Source organism: Trichomycterus rosablanca, chromosome 4, assembly GCF_030014385.1.
Source record: "Trichomycterus rosablanca isolate fTriRos1 chromosome 4, fTriRos1.hap1, whole genome shotgun sequence".
Classification (NCBI taxonomy): domain Eukaryota; kingdom Metazoa; phylum Chordata; class Actinopteri; order Siluriformes; family Trichomycteridae; genus Trichomycterus; species Trichomycterus rosablanca.
Genome location: NC_085991.1, coordinates 42,936,384 through 42,957,952, shown reverse-complemented (window position 1 = coordinate 42,957,952; position 21,569 = coordinate 42,936,384). Strand labels below are relative to the sequence as shown.

The 21,569-nt window shown below is 39.7% G+C and overlaps 1 protein-coding gene across 1 annotated transcript; it reads left to right on the top strand.

Moving 5' to 3' along the window:
- The first annotated feature begins 5,281 nt into the window (after positions 1-5,281).
- Positions 5,282-18,535, top strand: nat8l (N-acetyltransferase 8-like). Its single transcript, XM_062993353.1, has 3 exons — positions 5,282-5,698; positions 8,904-9,068; positions 17,964-18,535. The coding sequence occupies exons 1-3, from the start codon at positions 5,386-5,388 to the stop codon at positions 18,329-18,331; spliced, it is 846 nt and encodes a 281-aa protein (XP_062849423.1). The 5' UTR covers positions 5,282-5,385; the 3' UTR covers positions 18,332-18,535.
- The last annotated feature ends 3,034 nt before the right edge of the window (positions 18,536-21,569 follow it).

The following is a 21,569-nucleotide window of genomic DNA, read 5'->3' as shown; positions in this document are numbered from 1 at the left end:
GTGTGGTACAGAACAGTGTTTCATAAATTTTTGGCTTTGTAGACAAGCACTGATGGTTTAAACTGAATGAATCAGCACACCTCATCCTTACATTACATTTACAGCATTTAGCAGATGCTTTTATCCAAACCGATACATTATACAGTCTAAGCAACTGAGGATTAAGGGTCTTGCTCAAGGGCCCAACAGTGGCAACCTGGCAGTAGGGTTTGAACCAGTGATCTTCTGATTACTAGTCCAGTACCTTAACCGCTAGGCTACAGCTGGCCTACAAGGTATATACAATTCAACACTGATAATGAAATAGACACTATATATTTATTAACAATATTTACTGTAAATATTAATGCTACTACAAACAGTCATTAAATATTGAGGTCAGCATTGGCTTTAAATAAAGAAAAACACTTACAAATCGAGTGGGTTTGTTCGCTGTGCTTTTAGCCTAGGTGGGCATTCTTCTAGAAAATGTTATATCTTGCAGTTATGCTTTACTCTTTCACTTGAAAGAAAATATTATTTAAACTAACACAGACTTTTTTAATGTCATCTTGCCTAACCTGAATATGCTGTTATACAGTATTATCTCTGACTCTGTCTATTCCACAATCAGCAGCATTTTCTTTATAAGTGTGAACAATTACTTGGATTGGCTGAGTAGCAGATTGAGGAAATTAGATTGGTATTGTTGTGCCATTATGAAGTTACATTAATAAAAAAAAATAATACTATGTGGTCCAGACACAATCAAGCCCAATTCAGGTAACTGTCTGTTATTTGGTGACCTCTAGCTTAGACTTCAGTAAGTGAGTTTAGAATAACAACATTAATCTTTAGATGTAGTAAAGACTGGATTGAAAATGCTGGAATATACTCTAAATTTGTAAAATGTTTTGTTTGGTTAGTTAGTAATGAAATAAAGCAATGTCGCTCGATTGCATCCGTTTCTGTCTTTTAAAGCTGCTGAGGCCCTGGTACATGCCTTTGTTACTTCCAAACTAGACTACTGCAATTCTCTCCTCTATGGGCTTCCCTCAAAATCCCTCAGACCCCTGCAGATAGTTCAGAATGCTGTTGCCCGAGTGCTGACCCAGTCTAAAAAACATGGGCATATCACCCCGGTATTAGAACGACTCCATTGGCTTCCAGTCAATAAGCGTCTTCAATATAAAATTCTAGTGCTCCCTTTTAAAGCACTTCATGGTCTGGCCCCCTTGTATCTGGCTTGTATCTACACCGCTATGTCCCTTCCTACAAGTTAAGGTCGTCTGATGCTGGTCTCCTGGTTGCTCCTAGGTTTAGGTGGACCACCATGGGTGGTAGATCATTTAGTGTTGCTGCCCCTCTTCCTTTCTCTCTCCGTCTCTCTTCCCCTCTCTCTGAGTTTAAATCTCTTCTTAAAGCCGCTCAGGTGGCGCAGCGGTTAAAACACATGCTGTTCACCAGAGCCGAGATCTCGAATACAGTGTATCGAATCTTGGCTCTGCCTGCCGGCTGAGGCTGAGCAGCCACATGAACGACGATTGGCCTGTTGTTCAGATAGGGGCCGGAATGGGGACTCTCTCTCAGACTAGTGTGATTACGACCTCTGCTGGCTGGTTGGTGGCGCCTGCACTGAGATGGGAAAGGAGTGCGGTAGAGGGTGTGGCTCTCCATACACAGCGCTGTACTGCACTGCACTCGTCAAGTGTAGGTGATAAGATGTTCGATTGATGTGCACGTGTCGGAGGGGGCGTGGAGCAGCCTCGTCCTCCCCAATCAGGAGCAGGGACCAGCATTAGTGAGAGGAGGATTGACGGGTATAAATTGGATTTGTTAAAGTGGGAGAAAAAGGAGGGAAAAAAAACTTCTTAAAACGTTCTTGTTTACTCAGCACTTTCACTCGTCTTCTTTTGTCTCTGTTTGATCTTTGATCTTGAATTTATTATTATTATTATTATTATTATTATTAGTGTACATTTTTATGACCAGAACAATAAGTCACAATAAGCCTTTTATCGCTTTTGGACTTATAATAAGCATTACTGACTAATATGTTGTGTTAAAACAGATTTAAAGAACTAACTAAAACTTAGAATATTAATAACACTAGCTGCTGTTCAGCAGTTCTGAACTAATCTGTCCGCCTGACTCATTTAGAGTCAGTGCGCATGCGCGCTGGCACGCCCGTCTTTTGGCTGCAGGTGCTGATGCTGAGGAAGAGGCGCAGATCTGCATCATTATAAACACTTCCTTTTCTTTTATATCAACAAATGCGCGTCTGTGCTGCACGATCGGCGTGGTTTTGATATGCGCGGGATTCCTTCAGATCAGGGACACTTGAGGCTGGTTTTTGGAGTCTTGGTGAGGGGGAGGGGAGCGAGAAGAAGGGAAGGATCCAGTTTGAACTAGTTCTGTACAATGTAATAGGAATGCGCTCTTATTGAAATGAAGGCGCTCCTCCGTTGCGGCTGGTAGTCGATGAATGGACGCTAATACATCTTAGAACGGACTGGAGATCGGTGGCACGTGTAGAACGTGCAGTGTAGGATGCTGACAGTTACATTTACTGATGAGACTTTGGCGTTTTACATCGTGCGCAATAATTTTAGTTGTAACTTTCAGAATTGCTTTGTGCAATTTTAATTAGGACCTATTTTATTTATATTTGGTTTGTCAGGGGAAACCACAATACGAGTGAACTTAGACTTGTCACATTTTATGTAAAACACTAATACACTGTAATTATAAACAAGTTTTACTGTAATACAACATTGTACTGTAATACTTACTTAATACTTGTACTGTAATACTTAATATTTCTTACACACCTTGAGCCTTACTTAATTAATAATTTTTAACTGAGTGTTTTACTTACTTAATTTTTTTCTAATGCACCTTGAGCCTTTAATCCTTTTTCTGATGTACATTGAGCTGTTGTAATACTTGACTTTCCCTCTGGGATTAATAAAGTGATCTATCTATCTATCTATCTATCTATCTATCTATCTATCTATCTATCTATCTATCTATCTATCTATCTATCTATCTATCTATCTATCTATCTATCTATCTATCTATCTTTTAATTAGAAATACACTATTCTTAATACAAATTATTTGTTCTTTTCAAATCATATGTCTAAGTTAAGTAAATATAAATAGAGAATATAATGACAGTTATTCTTTCAGACTAAGAGAAGTCTCTTCACACATTTAGCTTAGCATTTACTTAACAATCAGAAAGTTAGTGCCACAAGTTGACTTAATGACTGTGTATTTATTAGCATAAACAAATATTTGCTTTACCTCACAAATTATTAGAACTAAACAGCATTCAAAATAACACCAGACTTTGTTCCAAGGCTGTTGTTGGCAATTACAGCTTTGGAAGAAGTCTATGCTAGGAATGCTTTTTTAGAATAGAATAGAATTGAATAGAATAGAATTAAATAAAATAGAATGCCTTTATTTGTCATATATACATATATAGACGTACAGTACAATGAAATTCTTTCTTCGCATATCGTCAGAGCACAGGGTCAGCCATTGTACGGCACCCCTGGAGCAGGGAGGGTTAAGGGCCTTGCTCAAGGGCCCAACAGTGGCAGTTGGCAGAGCTGGGATTTGAACTTTGATAGCCCAAAGCTCTACCCTGCATTGTGGTTTAATTTTGAATGCCCACAGTTACAAGGGCCACCCTTATGAACTTATCATTTTTAAAGTTTAAAAAAGAAATACAAGTCCAGAAATTGGATAAGCCATGAAGGTAACACAACCTTGTTTCTTAGATTAGTTTGTGCCTTGTGTGGATAAAATGTCCAGATTTAGTTTTGATGTTATGAAATTTTGTAACATGTCGCTTCATGTATGTTTCCCTTGTCCAATAACCATTTGCAAAGTAGTAGCCATGTATTAATTTTCTTTTCTATGTTCTAAAGCACAAATTGTTTTCCATGAAAATGTTATTCCATTTTGACAAATACCTTATTTTAAATTATTTAAATTATTATTTTATAATTATTTTAAAGGAATTTAAAGAAAGTAAAAAAAACACATACCACAGATGATTTTTGTATTTAAAAGTATAGTGCATTTGGTTACTAGTGAAGAAAGTAAATGTATATTAAATGAGTCTAGTGTTCATTTTATAAACTATAAAGGTTCCTGGGTTGGAAAAAAATGGGTCACTCCTTTCACCCTAAACACTCACCATAAGTCAGTCCTTACCAGAAAACCAGATCTGTCCAGATAAACCAGCAACAGACAAGTTTTTAGTAGCAGAAGCCAGATCACACCAGCAACCAGCTAATGCTTGTCTGTGATGTTCAAGCATTTACTAAAGATCTTTTAGTGTAAACTTTATAGTGTGCAAGTATTTTAGTAAAGTGTGCACTTTAGGATGGATGGAGGCAGCTAAATCGCACAAAAGCGTTTTTTGGGGACTTGGGAACCCCGTGCTTAAAGACAGGGTTGGCTGGTGAACAAAAAACCTCTAATGGGAGGCACTGCAGTGCAGCAAAATCAAGCAACACCCCCTCCACACACACACACACACCATAGACTACACACACACACACACACACACACACACACACACACACCATAGACTACACAAACGCGCGCTGGGGATACGCAGGAACAAGATTCTCACCACCAGATTAGAAGCATCAGATCATCAATAATAATATCCAGAAGAAAAGCACTTTTGTTCAAAATACACCGAAATTTCGTGCCAACATGCTTGAAAATCAATCAGTCAAATTTTAGGGTGAGACCACAGAACTATTTTTGGGTCCCAAAGAACATTTCTGTGGCTTTTGTGTAACAATTTTGATTCTGGAATCAGCAAAATGTGATTAAAAATAGACATTAAAAAGTAAAAAGAAACAGTTATTCGAATGAATGACTCTAAATAGAGATGAACGACACTTTCCTTAGTAAGAAGGACTTAAACTCCATCTGTAAATAAACACAAAATCATGTGATGATTGGATATTGGATTATGTATTGAAGTATTCTGAGCGCATTGCACGTTTCCCCTCCCCCAAAACACACATGTGCGGAATTTCGGCCGCATACTTGCCTTGCCAGAACTGGATTTTTTTTTTTTGACCCCCCATCACTACGTTATAGTGCTGCTCTGAGCTCTTTCACTCCATGGGCGGGTTTGTGAGGAGCAGGGGGAAGAGAGACCACTCCCACCCCGGAACATGAATGCGCCGGCACATCGTGCTATAAAGTGCGCTCTCAGTGCGCCGGCATCTCTTTGGTCGTGAGGGCGCACAGGGCTGCAGCGGCACATCTGTCGTTTCTTTCCTCCATAACCCAGACACACAACACCCATCATCCATTCTCTTTTTCTCCCATTTTTCTTCCCGGTTTTAGTTTTTGCGCGACCAGTTGCATGCATTGTTCGTCTCCCAAAATGGTTTGCGAGACTAAAATCGTTGCGGACGACCCCGACGCCATAGCTGGGAACAAGAAAGATTCTTTAATAGCTTCCTCGGCGCAAATGTGGCCAACGAGCGCATCCAGCAGCGCGTTTGAAAGGAAAGAGCCGAGACGCGAGCAGGTTTTCATCCGCGACTTTGAACCCAAAGATGAACCCGAAGTGCGCCGCATCTTTAACGAAGGCATCATGGAGAGGATACCCAACACAGCATTCCGCAGTCTGAGACAGCAACCCCACACCCAGTTTCTATATGCCGTGCTCACAGGTTAGAGAAAAACATCTTTTACAACCTGTCCTGTCTGTATTTGTCATTTTCCATTCTACAGATATGTTATAAATGGCATTAAAACTGGGTTTGTGGGCCAGTGATAGCTCAGTGGTTAAGGTACTGGACTAGTAAACAGAAGGTTGCCGGTTCAAGCCCCGCCATCACCAAGTTGCCACTGTTGGGTCCCTGAGCAAGGCCCTTAACCCTCAATTGCTCATCGTGTTCTGCTCATTGTGTAAGTCGCTTTGGATAAAAGCGTCTGCTAAATGCTGAAAATGTAAATGTAAATGTAAATGTTTGTAGGTTGCTCTAGAGTGATGGACATGCCTGCTCTTTTATTGAGCTGTATCAACCGGCTTGTCTCACCAGTATGAGTCGGTTCATTTTCACAACTCATTGAAATTGTCCCAGCTCGCCAACAAAGTATGAATCGACTCTTTCAGCTACCGAGCGGCACACGATTCTTGTCCAACGTTGATATTAAAATTAATTAGTTAAAGTACTCTGAAAATATAATAAACTACGAAACAGCCAGGATGTTACATATAGCCTACAAAACTGCTGTATGTAGATCCAACTTTTTTGTTACCATGTAAAGTTTGTTTATTGTTTTATTAGGATTTTAACGTCATGTTGTACACTTTGGTTACATTCATGACAGAAACGGTAGTTACTCAATACACAAGATTCATCAGTTCACAAGGTTATATCAAACACAGTCATGGACAATTTTGTATCTCCAATTCACTTCACTTGCATGTCTTTGGACTGTGTGAGGAAACCGGAGGACCCGGAGGAAACCCACACGGACATGGGGAGAACATGCAAACTCCACACAGAAAGGACCCGGACCGCCCCACCTGGAAATCGAACCCAGGACCTTCTTGCTGTGAGGCGACAGTGCTACCCTCTTATCCACCATGTAAAGTAACAGCATTATATATTTATAGGAAACTGTAGAATATGTTTTGTGATTATGTGAATTAACCTAAAATTTAAAAATAAGCTTTTAAAATACTTGAATATTTTTTAATGAATTGCTTGCAATAAAATTTTTGCCTTTTTAATCCTTAAATCCACAATCAATTACTCAAACAAAGCTTTAAATATTGCATATTTTAAATAAACTGTCAATACAAATAAGTATACAGCAGCTTGACTGACAGGCAAACATTTGAAACCTGGACTGTTACTTTGTACTTTTTGGAAAATATTTAATAATCCCACCCTTGCTCTTTTATTGATTGAAAAAAGTGCACTAGTCTACTGACTAACTACTGTTTTTTAAAAAACAAATCTGTTGTAGCATGCAGTTAACAGTTAGGAATAAATAAAATTATATTAATACAAAGGTTTAAGATTATCTACACATTAGATCTACACTCAGACGGCTCCTCACTGCGAATTGACTCCACGTTTACTCCACATTTAAAAGAGCCGAGTCAAAGAACCGACTCATTGCAAATGACACATACTCGCTGGCCTTTTGATTCAAGGTCGCGCATGTGCATCATCACACAAAGAAGCCGGTAGTGGAGCAGCATGTGGTGTACGTGTGTGCTGAGTGAATGAATGAATGAATGAATGGCTTTATCGCGCTACAACCGAACACTTTAGAAAAACGGTGCTATATTATTCTTTGCAATAAACACTTCAGTATTTATTAGTGTAATGGACCCTAAAGCATAGAATTATTTGCTTGAAACGCCTTTGTGAAAGCAAAATTTTAATTCAAGCATAGAATACTACTGTGTAGTTCACTTACTTTCGCTAATGCTGCATGTTTTCGGGTGCTGAGAGAAAAGAACAGAATAACCAAAGGAAATTCACATGGACACAATGAAAGCATGGAGAACCTTTCACAGACAAGGAGCTGTGGTGAGGTTCAAGCCCAAGGCAAGCCGTAGCCTAGTGATTAAGGTACTGGACTAGTAATCAGAAGGTTGCTAGCTCAAGCCCCACCACTGCCAGGTTGCTTAAACAAGGCCCTTAACCCTCAATTGCTCAGACTGTAGACTGTAATGTAAGTCGCTTTGGATAAAGGCGTCTGCTAAATGCTGAAAATGTAAATGTAAGTCTAGGCATTTATACTGTATATAGACTAGGCATTTATCTATCCCACCCAACAGCATATAAGTAAGACAACCAGTTAAACATTATAGCTATGGTTGTGTTTTGTTATTATAGAAAACTTAAGAATCTAGTAGTGTTTGTTCCATTTATACATGTATAACATAGATTTGTATACTGGTAAAATCTGCTCCCATACTGCACATTTACCAAGCAGAACATTAACAATTTCCTCCACCCCTCAAAGACTTGGCAGTAGATGGATTGGCTGTTGGTAAGTGTAAGTGTTTAATGGAAATGCAGTTCAATGAAGCTCCTCCACATCAACCCGCTGGCAGTGTCTCTACAAACCTCCATTTGTGGGGCACAGTCCTGGCATGCATAACAGAAAAGTGTCTTAACCAAACTGTTGCCACAAAGTTAGAAAACATATGATTCCTCTCATACGGTGGATTTTATACACCTATTAACACTAAGTGTGGCTACAACACATTAACTGAATCATTATTAGGGGTGGACATGGGTTTGGCTACCATGTATATTCCCTAAAAATAGCCAGTGGTATCTGCTTTACTTAGGATTTTAAATGCCCTGTTTTTATTCCTATAAACAGTTCAGATCTCCAGCGCATGTGTTGGCAGTAGGCAGGTTTTTTAAGAATTCGGGTCAGCGGCACCTTGTGCTGGCTATAAGCAGTATGAACCGCTATCACATCCATAAACACACCATCATGACCTGTGTGTCAGACTGTACACTTTTGTACCATTTACCATGTTCACAACACACTAGAGTAACCTGTAGTGTAGAGCTAGTTTTGACATTCACTTTGTGCTCCAGAGGGCGCCCTCATGTGTCCAAAACACCAACACATCAAGAGATACTAAATCAATGTTCCAGCAACTTCACAGCACGGTTTTAACCATGAAAATCCCAAGGTTTGTCTGACAAGACAAATGACCAGTACACTGATTGTTAATGTATAATGTAATGTATGTTTACGTTTGCTGTGGGATTAATGTAAACTCCACTTGTTTCCTGTTGTGTGTGTTTTGTGCCTCTCTTCTTCCAGAATCAAACTGTTTGGTTTTCTTTTCTGACAGGTGACGTTTATTTTTCTTCCATTTCTCCATAGTAATGTGCTTTGTTATGACCAAGTCTGTCGTGCTGACATGCTGCACACCTTTTATTCTAATGGGAGCACGTTATTACTATAGCAGAAAAGTCATCCTCAACTACCTGGACTGCGCACTCCACACGGATATGGCTGATATAGAGGCATACTACATGAAACCCACAGGTAAGAGAAACACGTATGCAGTATAATGAGTAACAGAGTGTGGAACTCATTACTGATATATTAACCTTCAGTTTAATTTTGTTGTCATTTTGATATACTGTTGTTCAGCAAATTAGAGTTATTAATTTAGACTGTTCTCTGACGCTGCACTTGCCAACACTGTTTGCACAGTAGTTTCAGATCTTACTGTTAGTGTAAAGTATTGAAGAATGAGCTGAATATTTGGGTTGCAACCAGGCTTTTTTGTCATTAAGGTTTATGAGGTTAGAACTACCTTATTTGTACAGTTCATGCTTTTTGCACCATACTGATAGGTGTCATAGAGTCATACAGCAGACCCTCCCCCCACTTCAAAACCAAAAAAAACCCAATAATTATGTTAATTTACCACAATCACAAAATCCACCACAAGACCACTTTTAGATTTCAGCTCATGAAAAGCTAAGCTGATGCTTAGTTGTTTTAACACAAAGGAACAACCACAGATTACTTTTTACCTTTACAAATATATAAGCAAAGACACAATGTTGTGTGTTTGATATTTAGCACTCCAATATAAATGAACTCCAATATGAGTCTTTGCTCCAATGCAGTGAATTTATGAAATATGCCACGTGGCTCTGATTGCAGGTGGGAAAAAAATCATTGAAACACATTTTACCACTGCATACTGCATAGTGCAAAGCATGATTGGACACACAAAGCATACGATTAGGCTTATAGGACAATATAGCTGAGTTTTGTTGCAAATGTGATAGGAATAATGAAAATAATCACGAGGAAACAGAAACTCCTGAGGTCCAGCTGACAAATTGGCGAACCACTGCTTTTAAATGGACAATGAGCCTATTTTAAGACACAAAGACATGTAATAAAAGCACAAAGAGGTGATGAAAGTAAAACCACACTGACACCACAAACACAAGTATGTTTGTGTGTGGGCTTGCCTGCATGTTTTCCCAAACATAATAAATCACTGAGGTGATCAATGAGTCAGGTCAATCAGAGCATGGCGTGTATCATCAGACCCCCTGGTCCCTGCACAATCCAACCAATCAATACTTCAATCTCCAAATGATACAGTCATTTAGGTGTAAACACAAAGGAAATGACTTTCACCAAGTATCTGTAAGTTAATAACAGAAGAAACCATAATGGATGTATGGGGGTTGTATACGCATATCAGCAGGGCTTCCTAAAGAAGTCGTTTTCTATACCAATATGTTTAACAGTATGAGAGCGGTCGTTCAAACAATACATCCCCTACTGACTACATTAGGCTTCACAGCTTCAGTTCAGGTCCCACAGCAGACATTTAAACTCCCTGCAGAGATCAACTCTGTAGTCTACAGTGTCTCCAGTGACCACAGACATCTACATTTACAGCATTTAGCAGACGCTCTTATCTAGAGAGGCTTACAGAAGTGCTTCCTTCATTTCTATACTCTTGTACAAATAGAGAACTTATTTGTTGGATAGAAGATTAGTAAGTGCAGGTTAGTTTTAAGTTAAGCTTTAGTACAGAGGTGGGTTTTTAATTGTCTTTTGAAGACAGGGAGAGCAGACAAGGGAAGTTGGATCCATCACCTGAGTGTAGTACAGAGAAAAGACTTGATGATCTTCCTCCAGTTTAGAGTGGTGAATCAAGACAAGTCAGACTTGTAGCTTGAAGTGTGCATGATATAGAACAAGGTATGATGAGTCTTGGCTTTGTATCATTGTATCACTGAGTCTTGGTTTTGTACATGGTATTTACACTAGGCATAACATTATGACCACTGACAGGTGAAGTGAATAACACTGATTATCTCTTCATCACGGCACCTGTTAGTGGGTAGGATATATTAGGCAGCAAGTGAACAGAGTTTGACAAGGGCCAAATTGTGATGGCTAGACGACTGGGTCAGAGCATCTCCAAAACTGCAGCTCTTGTGGTGTGTTTCCAGTCTGCAGTGGTCAGTATCTATCAAAAGTGGTCCAAGGAAGGAACAGTGGTAAACCGGCGACAGGGTCATGGGCGGCCAAGGCTCATTGATACACGTGGGAAGCGAAGGCTGGCCTGTGTGGTCCGATCCAACAGACGAGCTACTGTAGCTCAAACTGCTGAAGAACTTTATGCTGGTTCTTTTAGAAAGGTGTCAGACTTCATGCCTCAACGGGTCTGGGCGACCAACACAACAGTAGTACGGTGGTCATAATGTTATGTCTGATCAGTGTAAATCTGGAGACTGAAAAGGTCACTCCAGGATATTCCAGGACTGATTCCTTAATCAAGTTTTGGCTGACTTGAAGTAAACTTGGGATCATTATCTTGCTGGAAAGTCTAATTATCAGATTATTGCAGAACATTCCTCCTTAAAATGCCTTGGTATTTCAGCAAATCCATTATGCAATAACATGGTCAAGACTGACAGTTCCTGAAGCAGAAGAACATTCCCACATCACTGACCCACCTTCAGGCTTGACTGTGGGGACAATATTCTTCTGGTCATGTGGTGGGACACATGTGGTGGGACATGTGGTGTTCTATTGTGTTCTATTGACGAATCAAAACTGGAACTGTATTGTCATATTGCCTTGCGCAGGAAAGACAGTTCAGAAGAACAGTGTCCCACAATTCTGTCGGCTATCCAAATGAATTCTGCCACATTCCATCCAACCCTTCTTGTGCATCTTGGTCAAGATTGGTATGGATTATGGAGTCTTTGGCTGTTAAGTGATATTCTTAAGGTTACCACTGACACATTTGTCCCAGCCTTCATCAGGACATCTTACAGTAACATGGTGGCTTTCTTTGTTGTCTTGATGGGTTTGCTAAGGCCTTTGGGTGAAATCTTGGTTTGATAAAATTTATGAATGTTTATTAACTCTATGTCTCTCTATTGCTCTTTGATCTCTCTATTGGCAGATGCGCCAGTGCTCTATTAGTGGTTTGTTGTCTCCTCCTGCCTAGATTTTTCACTCTAATACAAACAAGCAGTAGAACCGTTATGGGAGATTTTTATAGAAGAAGTGAAGTTTTGACCAATCAGGTGTTCATTAATTTTTAAATTATTTTTTGTGTGCTATTTTATGTCACAACATCCAGGTTTAGGACCTTTAGGACTTTTTTCAAATAAAAGAATACACAGATTTAATGACCAGTATATTGACTAAACACCTTAATATTGGCATAAATATGAAGTCATAAATATTGCCTGTGGTAATCAAAGCTACATATGTGGTGGATATATCACAATGCTAAGTATGATGATTTTTCTTTAACACAGCTGGGATAAAAGAAAATTGGGTTAGGTCAGGAGATGGGGGAGGTACAGCTCCATGTACGTGAGGCTGTGTTGCATATTGGAAGCATGTAGACAAAGAGGTCTCCCAGGGGAATCTCTCTCATGTCTCCATGTTTCTTTGTTAATATTAACGCCTCTTTAAGCTGTGGCGCAGGACTAGCACACAAAGAATGAGAGAGAAGAGAGTGAAAGTGAGAGGTGCTTCCTTAATGTAGCAGTTTAATGTTGGGTTTCTTTGATCATCCTCACAGACAGGAAGAATCATGCTGATTAATGCTGATCAGATGATGGAAATGTATGGAAGATGTGGTGTTGAACAAAAGGGAGGGTTAGTCAATTACTGACAAGACTGGTTACACACAATGCACAAGATGATTGTAATATACCAGCTATATTTTCTACCATGACTAACAAATAAATAATTTTTAATTTTTAAAAATTAAATTTATGTCAACCAACCAACCAACCAACCAACCAACCCACAAAAGCCATTTTTATATCAAAAACATAGCTGAAACTGCCTGTGGGGCAAAGTCACAGTTAACAAACCAACGTATTTTATATTAGGGGCAGTTGTAGCTTAGTGGTTAAGGCATTGGACTAATAATCAGAATGTTGCCGGTTCAAGCCCCACCACTGCCAGGTTGCCATTGTTAAGCCCTTGAGCAAGGCCCTTAACCCTAAATTGCTTAGATTGTATACTGTCACAGCTGTAAGTCACTTTGGATAAAAGCATCCTCTAAATGCCAAAAATGTAATGTAATGGTGTTACCTGTAGTATTTTAGGGGCAGTTGTAGCCTAGTGGTTAAGGTACTAGACTAGTAATGTAAAGATCGCTGGTTCAAGCCCCACCACTGCCAAGTTGCCACTGTTGGGCCCCTAAGCAAGGCCCTTAACCCTCAATTGCTTGGACAATATACTGTCACATTACTGTAAGTCGCTTTGGATAAAAGCGTCTGCTAAATGCAGAAAATATAAATGTAAATATCTAAGCTTAGGGATATTCTTTAGGCATGACATTAGAGAGCAGAAACTCAGAAGTACCAGTATTGTATTGTACTATGGAATGTAATTGAAACACTGTTCAGATAGCAAAACTGCCGCTAGCACAAAAGCCTGAATGACCTAACAGTACTGACACGCCACTTTGATTGTCAGATTAAAGCCAGAGAAAAAAACTCCAAAACTGTCATGCTTAACATGAAACCACGAATTCTGGTTTACACTCAATGTTAACTGATCAGATTGTGCTTTAAAGGAAATGCTACATAGACGACAATATAAATCAGTTGAGCACCATCACAGCACATAGCAGCTGCATTGCTACAATCAAGGGGCCAAAAGTCCTTCATTTTCATTAGCCAGTAGCCAATGGGTAGGGCTTTGGGCTATCAACTGAAAGGTTGAGAATTTGAATCCCAGCTCTGCCATACAGCCACTGTTGCCATACTGCCTTGAGCAAGGCCCTTAACCCTCTCTGCTCCAGGGGCACCGTACAATGGCTGACCCTGCGCTCCAAAACAAGCTGGGATATGCGAAAAAAGAATGACGTTGAACTGTACACATGTGTATGTATACATGACAAATAAAGGCATTCTATTCTATTCTAAGGCTAGGGTTGGATGTTATTCTTCTTTTAGTCTTAAACTGTATTCATACTAACACAGATACACTGTCCAGATAATTTTGCATAGTTTAGAAAGATTTCTGTCTGGCTAAAAAGTAGAACAGCTAGCTAAAATAAACTTTAGCTGTAGCATAAGCTGATTTCTTGTTGGGGTCAACAGCATTCTTTTTGGGTGCTTGGGTGGCACAGTGCTAAATTACTCTTCCTACAATCACTGGGATCCAGTGTTCAGATCCCCAGTGCTATTGGCTAGTGAAACATCCAAATACAGACATGATTGTCTTTGTCAGGGGTGGTTGAGGCCCTGTGGTGTATGGATGCCCTGTCCAGGGTGTGTTACTGCATCATGCCCAGTGTTTTTGGGGCAGCCAGACACACCGCATCCCTGACAAAGATAAAGCGCTGATAAACATGAAAATGAAATGAATCTTACTTCATTCAATTCTTTTTTGGACTTGGATGCTTGTATTTTGTGCAGTACTTGAGCTGTTTAATATTTTTTATTGATGTAGTAGCCAACTGCATCTTTCCACCTGCATGAGGCGAGTTCATATGCAGAACAGCTTTGTGTAGAGAGCCACACCCTGATTAACATTATTCCTCTCTCTGTGCAGACGCCATCAATCGACCAGCAGAGGTCGTAATTGCATCAGTAATGAGGTCCCTATCCGGCTCCCTCCCTGTACGAACAACAAGCCAATCATTGTTCATCTGGCAGCCCAGCCCAGCCGGATGGCAGAGCTGAGATTCGATCTGATGTATTCGAAATCCCAGCTCTGCTAGCGTGTTTTACCGCTGCGCCATCTGAGCAGCAAACTGATTTTAATACTAACTATTTCAGTTAGTTTGGAGGCAACATGTCTAGGTTTTTTTTGTTTTAGAAGAAAACTGCTTCTGGAGTTGCCAGGTGTCATAACACTAGAACAGACTAAGTGCCAAACACATTTCTACAGAGAGGACTATTTTTAGACTTGTGCTTTCGGTTACCGGACCTACCACTAACACACATGCTAAATTAATTGTAAAATACAGAGGAAATCATGAGGCTATTTGTGTGTATATTAATGTAGTCAAGCATTTGTGAGTGTGATCAGATGGAAATGAAAAATGTGACATGGTATCTTATCTCTCACAGGACTGAATTACATTGAGATAGTGTTATTTTATGCGTATATGTGCACCTGTGTGTCTAACTTTTAAAGATATAAAGCCTTTGCTTTGTACCTCTTCCACTGCTGATGCTTACAGGTAGGAGGATACTTAAAAAGAATCTAACACAGCTTAAAGAATGATGAAAAATAGAAGTGGTTATGAGCAGTTCTCTGTGGTTTGAGGTTGATCTACAGTTGTGGGTGTGTCGTTTGACAGGGTAAAAAATGCTGACTTGATTTCGCTGAAGCTAATGTGACAGGCTGATCTATACTTCCCATCATGCACTTTGCTCCCTGGGGTCCACCCACATGGGAGGAGGGGATTACAAGATGGGCCAGCCAAGAAAAGACTGCAGTGATGCAGCATGGTGCAGTACACAGACAACACCTTCTGTAGGATCTATAAACAGCGATTCAGCAGTACTGTTACAAACGCTGGTCATCAGATTTACTTTGCTTGAATTACCGTAGTAACATAACATTCATTTTCATTTCAGATTTACTCTCACACAAACATGTGCACAGGCTGGCAAGATTATTAGTTCACTAAAGGACTTATTGAAAAGGAGTTTCTTTGGCCATCAATTATAGACAGGAACAGACTCAGCTGTTCAGACCACACCCATGATAATGTATTAGTCTATCACAAAGCATGTAATGCTCACGCTAGAGGTAATTTGGGAAATCCATCTATGGTCATTTATCTACTGGGCAGTGACAGCTCAGCAGTTAAGGCACTGGACTAGTGGTTCAAGTCAACCAGCACCAGGTTGCCAAAGTTAAGCCCCTGAACAAGACCCTAAAATTTGTAAGTCACTTTAGATAAATGTGTCTGCTAAAATGCCATGAATGTAAAATAGCTTAGGGCTTATAACCCTTTGTTCTGTCTGTGTCTGCAACTACATATTTACTGTTCCACACACACACACACACCCACACACACACACACAGAGGATACAAGATATCATTTCACCCCTTCGACTCTAGGCACGTACTGTGGGTGTTCCAGTAAGATCATTACTTTATTAGTGATGTTCCAGTAAATCTTTACCTCAGTCACTTTCCACGCTCTTTCTTAAACTACAGTATCTACTTCCAGTAATGACATGCCTGTTCGAGGTGACTAAGATTTAATAAATTCTATTTATACCACAGTAACTTACATTTCTTTTATTTCTCAGTAAGCTTAACATGACACTGTGGGTAAATAGACCAATTTTAGGAAATACATACATGGCGTAGTACATATCTGGACAGATTACCATTCTAGTGTTTTTTATCTTCAGTTTTTAAGGTTGTGATGTGACCTGTACTAACAAAAGTAGTTTACAGGTGTGGCATTTGAAGAAGTGGATAGCCCAAAGCTCTACCCACTAGGCTACCATCGTCCCACAGTCTAGGTGAAAGCAACACGATGCTGTTTCTCTGTAGTTCTTTGCATCTTGGCATGACTGTGTCCTTCCACTTTGTGTCCACTTGAATGTTTAGCAGTACATCGAGAATTAAGCTCAGAAATTAGACATGGAATGTTGTAGCTTAGCGGTTAAGGTACTGAACTAGTAATCAGAAGTTCGCTGGTTCAAGCCCACCACTGCCAGGTTGCTGCTGTTGGCCCCTTGAGCAAGGCCCTCAACCTTCAATTGCTTAGACTGTGTACTGTCACAGTACTGTAAGTCGCTTTGGATCAAAGCGTCTGCAAAATGCTGAAAATGTGAATGTAGAAATACCTTATGTTGATTTTAAAATGACTTTTAACTTGTGCTTAATGTACTGCAGTAAATGTTGCAAATATGTGAGCAGATATGTAAACTAAATTTACATTCACATCACCATTTGATATAAAATTTTATATCAAATAATAAAGGCCATGGTTAAAAAATCCAAAACCTTAGAAAATGCCAGTGTGATACTGAGTAGATAAAATGTTTTTAAGTGGTTCAAGAATAACTAGATTAAATGTCATGTCAGTAGTTCAGTTACAGTTTGAAGCTTCTGATGTAGGACTAAATAAAACCGTGGTTCATATGTATAGAATGTCATCAGACATGATTATTGATTCTGTAGCTTCAGATAGACTGTGCTAATTCTGCTCCTTCACCTTTACAAGGTGTAACCTTGTTTGTCGCTACATTATCAGTGTGAATCGTGATTTAAGTTACACATGATCTGCTAGGTTTTTTTCCTCACCTATCATTTACTCAGTACCATGTACTATCATTTACTCAGTACCATGTACTGGCCAACACTTCTACTGTCTTTAGTCTTGTCCCTCTTAATTTCTTCAGATAAGAAATGTCTTTGGTATTTATTGTAGGTCTTTGTGTTTATCTGCACTGTGTACATTGTATTGTCTTGCACTTGTGTTCTGTGTTGCACCCTGGTCCTGGAGAAATGTTGTTTTGTTTCAATATGTACTATGACAATAAAGCCTCTCTTGAACTTGAACTTCTAGTGTAGGTATAAAATGAAAGTAAATTGTTATGGGAAACTGCATCAATTAAATCAATGCATATATTTGTTAGACCTGCCTATTCCGGTTATGCCGTTACTAAATATTTTATGTCTCTATCTCCTTACTAATAATAACTCTGAATAAAGTAATGATGATGATGATTTAAAGATGAACAGCACTTAATGCTGTGGTCAGGTGGGAACCGGGATATAAGTATGTAAGAAGATATCAAATAAGAGTGTGGTGCTGTCCAAGTGCCGAGGTTAAATCAAATAAGAGAGAGAAATGATTTCTATGTACTGTAATAGAAAACATGACTGTAGAAGTTCCATGTATAGGCACCCGAACACTTCGCTCATCCTGTCGTCTCCCCACAGGTTCTTGTTTCTGGGTGGCGGTGCTGGAAGGTCAGGTGGTCGGCATCGTAGCGGCACAGGGACGCGAGGAAGACAACACGGTGGAACTCCGCCGCATGTCTGTGGACTCTCGTTTCCGCGGAAAGGGCATCGCCAAGGCGCTGGGCAGACGAGTCCTGGAATTCGCCATGCACAACAACTACTCGGCCGTGGTTCTGGGAACGACGGCAGTCAAGATGGCCGCCCACAAGCTGTACGAATCGTTGGGTTTTCAGAGGGTGGGCGAGAGCCAGGACTACACTTTGCCTGGAATGAGTCGCTCGCCGCTTGAAAGGCTTTTCTTCCAGATCCGCTACAGTCGCTACCGGCTCCAGCTCCACGAAGAGTGAAAGAACGTGAGAGTGAAGGGAAGCATGAGTGAAAGAACGAGCACCAGTGGACGTGAGAGCGCGTAAGAGAGTATGAACACCGACGACAACCCTCAAATCGCCCAAACTTAATCCACTTCTTAAACCTTAATCGTTTTTTCTTTTTTTTTTTTATAAATAAGATGTGCTTTCTACCACTATTTCTCTTACTTTTTAACTGTTATTTTTACTGCTGTCTAGTTTTAAGTTATTTTCAGTTTACCTCTTGTTTTTTCAGTCATTGTTTTTCGTGTTTGTTTTTTACTCACAAATCATAATCATAACAACTCCTAATTAGTTAAAGGTTCTCTTAGGAACAACTTATCTAACCAAATACTCAACTAGTAACAATAATTCAACAGGTCGGTCTGTCAGACTCTCTTCAATCCGCTACAAGGGCTGATCTGATGGCTGGCATGGACTTTTTTTTATAGATGGCAGAATGAATGGAGGTGTGTGCAGAGAAAAGGAACTTCCTTTTCAGTGTCGCACTACTCTGTTGGTTACACAAATGCATGTCTGGAAGTTCAGAAACTGGAAAGGCTGGTGACTATAGCAGTCTATGATGTGGTATCTTCGACTAAAGCACAGCACCTTTTTACTACGACTTACGAACAGGAACAAGATATAAACAGTAAAGTCACCACTAATACTAATACGTACAGTCAGTCTGACAGTTTTACTGTTTGGCTTTGACTTACTTGAGGACTGGTGATTTTACTGCCAAGCAAGAAGGGTCCTTTACTATAACATACAGTAAACGACTCTTCTTACTCTGGTTAACTGACGCCGGGCCAGTTTGTCACTTTCCGTAGTGTTGGTTGAACAGATGGAAAACTAAATATACATTTTATTATTATTATTATTATAAATTATTGAATATATCACAGAATGTCTTAATATGACTAAAATATATCTAATTTCATTACAGATTGGTAATTCATTGAAACATTAACACATGCAATGTTTGTTGCATAGTAACTTCTTCAAATTTACAATTTACATAAACCGAACTGAAAGCAATTCTATCTCAGTGTTAGAGAAGGTAATATGTGTCTGATTTTGCTGTCAAACAAACAAATCACTAGAAAAAAAAAAAATATTGCAATTGCTCCCATCCAAGACATTTGGATCTAGCTTGGTGGATAAACTTGAAGCAATATTTTGACTTGAATAAATCCGAGCGCACATTTGGATTAGCAAATTGCGCAAATATTCCTGATATAATCTTTTATATTTACTACAGTAATGTGAAACATTTGAACATATATGACAGCTAGCTACACAAACATCTCTCGCCATATCCGTTCTCCTATCACGGTACCAGCAGTGGGAGGGATAAAAACCACAGCAAGCTTCATTGTGAAATACGCTTGTATAAAATTAAGAAACGTAATGTGATAATCGACGTAGCGCAAAAAAACACGACCCTTTCCAATTTTCCTTGAATTGACACGAACCCACGTTCCATTCATCTGACTGCAGCCTTGGGCCTGACCCTCCACACTCCATCCCTTAACCCCACCCCATCTCTGCATGCGCCACTGAGCTTTGTTGCGCTGCTTTTATCTTCATTCGAACTCGCCCTACTCCTGAAACTCCCTGTGATGTTATAGTAGCAGCGCAAAATCCGGCACGGTACCATAATCAAGTATTACAGAAAGACAGATGTAGGCTGATTGGGGGTTGAGTTAAATGTTTAAGCAAGAAACACACCTACCGACTCACATGCTGCTCCAATGACATCACAGCCGCCATAAGTAGAATGCAAAAGCAATGCAAATATGTGGCATGCCTCTGTACCTGGTTCGTACGTACGGTGCCTGCCCTGAAAATGAAGTAACTCTGTTTAACAATATGTAGAACAAGCTTCTTTTATAGCTGAGCATATAACAATGTGTGTCTTTATTGAAAGAAACTACTGTTTTGCATGAAACATGACTTGAAACATGAATGAAAAATGTTTAAGAAAACATGATCTATTGAATTTATGTCTTAACAGTGGACTTCTAATTTTGTTTCTTTTTTTAACTATTGTTTTATTGATTTCTTTTGTTTACTTGAATTGTCATTTCAAACTACTGAGGTGGTGAATCCTATTAACTGTAAGAACCTCAAGAAAACAGCACAGGTGATACAATATATTTGTTAGCTTTTCATTGTTAACACTAGGACGATCCACCTTAATACGTCTCAATAATCTCATTAGGTCATACATTCCAGACGTATGAGTGCACCACCATGCTGACTCAAACAACCTGCAAAATCAGTGTTATCACACAAATCAGAATGATGTGATGTCTGGATTTACAAAAGAATACTTTTAATTTATTAGACGCACTTCACTTAAAGGAGCTACATGTATGATAAACCAGTTACTTAGACCTTTGACTAAACATTTAAAGCATACATTTCGAGTGCAAAAGTTTGCTTACCCAAAATCAGTTACATATTCGCTGTCAGTTACTCTTGGTAACAGCAGTGTCTGAGTTTGAATCCCAGGCTGGGCTCACAAATGCAGAAGCTGCATGGTGGTACATAAAATCTAGCTATTTGGGGGTAGTAGACACATATCAGTTCTCCCTTAGTGCTGGTCCCAGACCTGGATAAAATAAGGAGGGTTGCATCAGAAAGGGCATCTGGTGTAAAAACTGTGCCAAATTGAATATGGGGATGAATGATCTGCTGTGGCAACCCCAAAAGGGAGCTGTCTGTTAGTTAATGTTCATCCTATCAGGTTTTTGTGCATTTCTGTTAATAATAACAAATAACTAATAGACAATCCTGTTGTCTCCAACACATTTGTACATTTGGATTTTATCATCATGTTTTACACTTTTGGTTACATTCATGACAGGAACGGTAGTTACTTATTACACAAGATTCATCAGTGCTCAAGGTTACATCAAACACAGTCATGGACAATTTAGTGTCTCCAATTCACCTGACTGCATGTCTTTGGACTGTGGAAGGAAACCGGAGCTCCCGGAGGAAACCCACACAGACACAGGAAGAACATGCAAACCCAGCACAGAAAGGACCCGGACCGCCCTGCCTGGGGATCAAACCCAGGACCTTCTTGCTGTGAGGCGACAGTGTTACCCACTTAGCCACTGGGCTGGAAAAATGGCATTATTAACTTTAGATTGCATTAAATTTACATTTGTAGCATTAAGGGGATTAAGGGACCAACAGTGGCAACTCGGCAGTAGTGTGGCTT

Coding starts and splice junctions, on each gene's coding strand:
- nat8l (XM_062993353.1), top strand. CDS start 5,386: ATGCATTGTTCGTCTCCCAAAATGGTTTGCGAGACTAAAATCGTTGCG. Junction 5,699..8,903: donor TCTATATGCCGTGCTCACAG/GTTAGAGAAAAA, acceptor ATTTCTCCATAG/TAATGTGCTTTGTTATGACC. Junction 9,069..17,963: donor ATACTACATGAAACCCACAG/GTAAGAGAAACA, acceptor GTCTCCCCACAG/GTTCTTGTTTCTGGGTGGCG.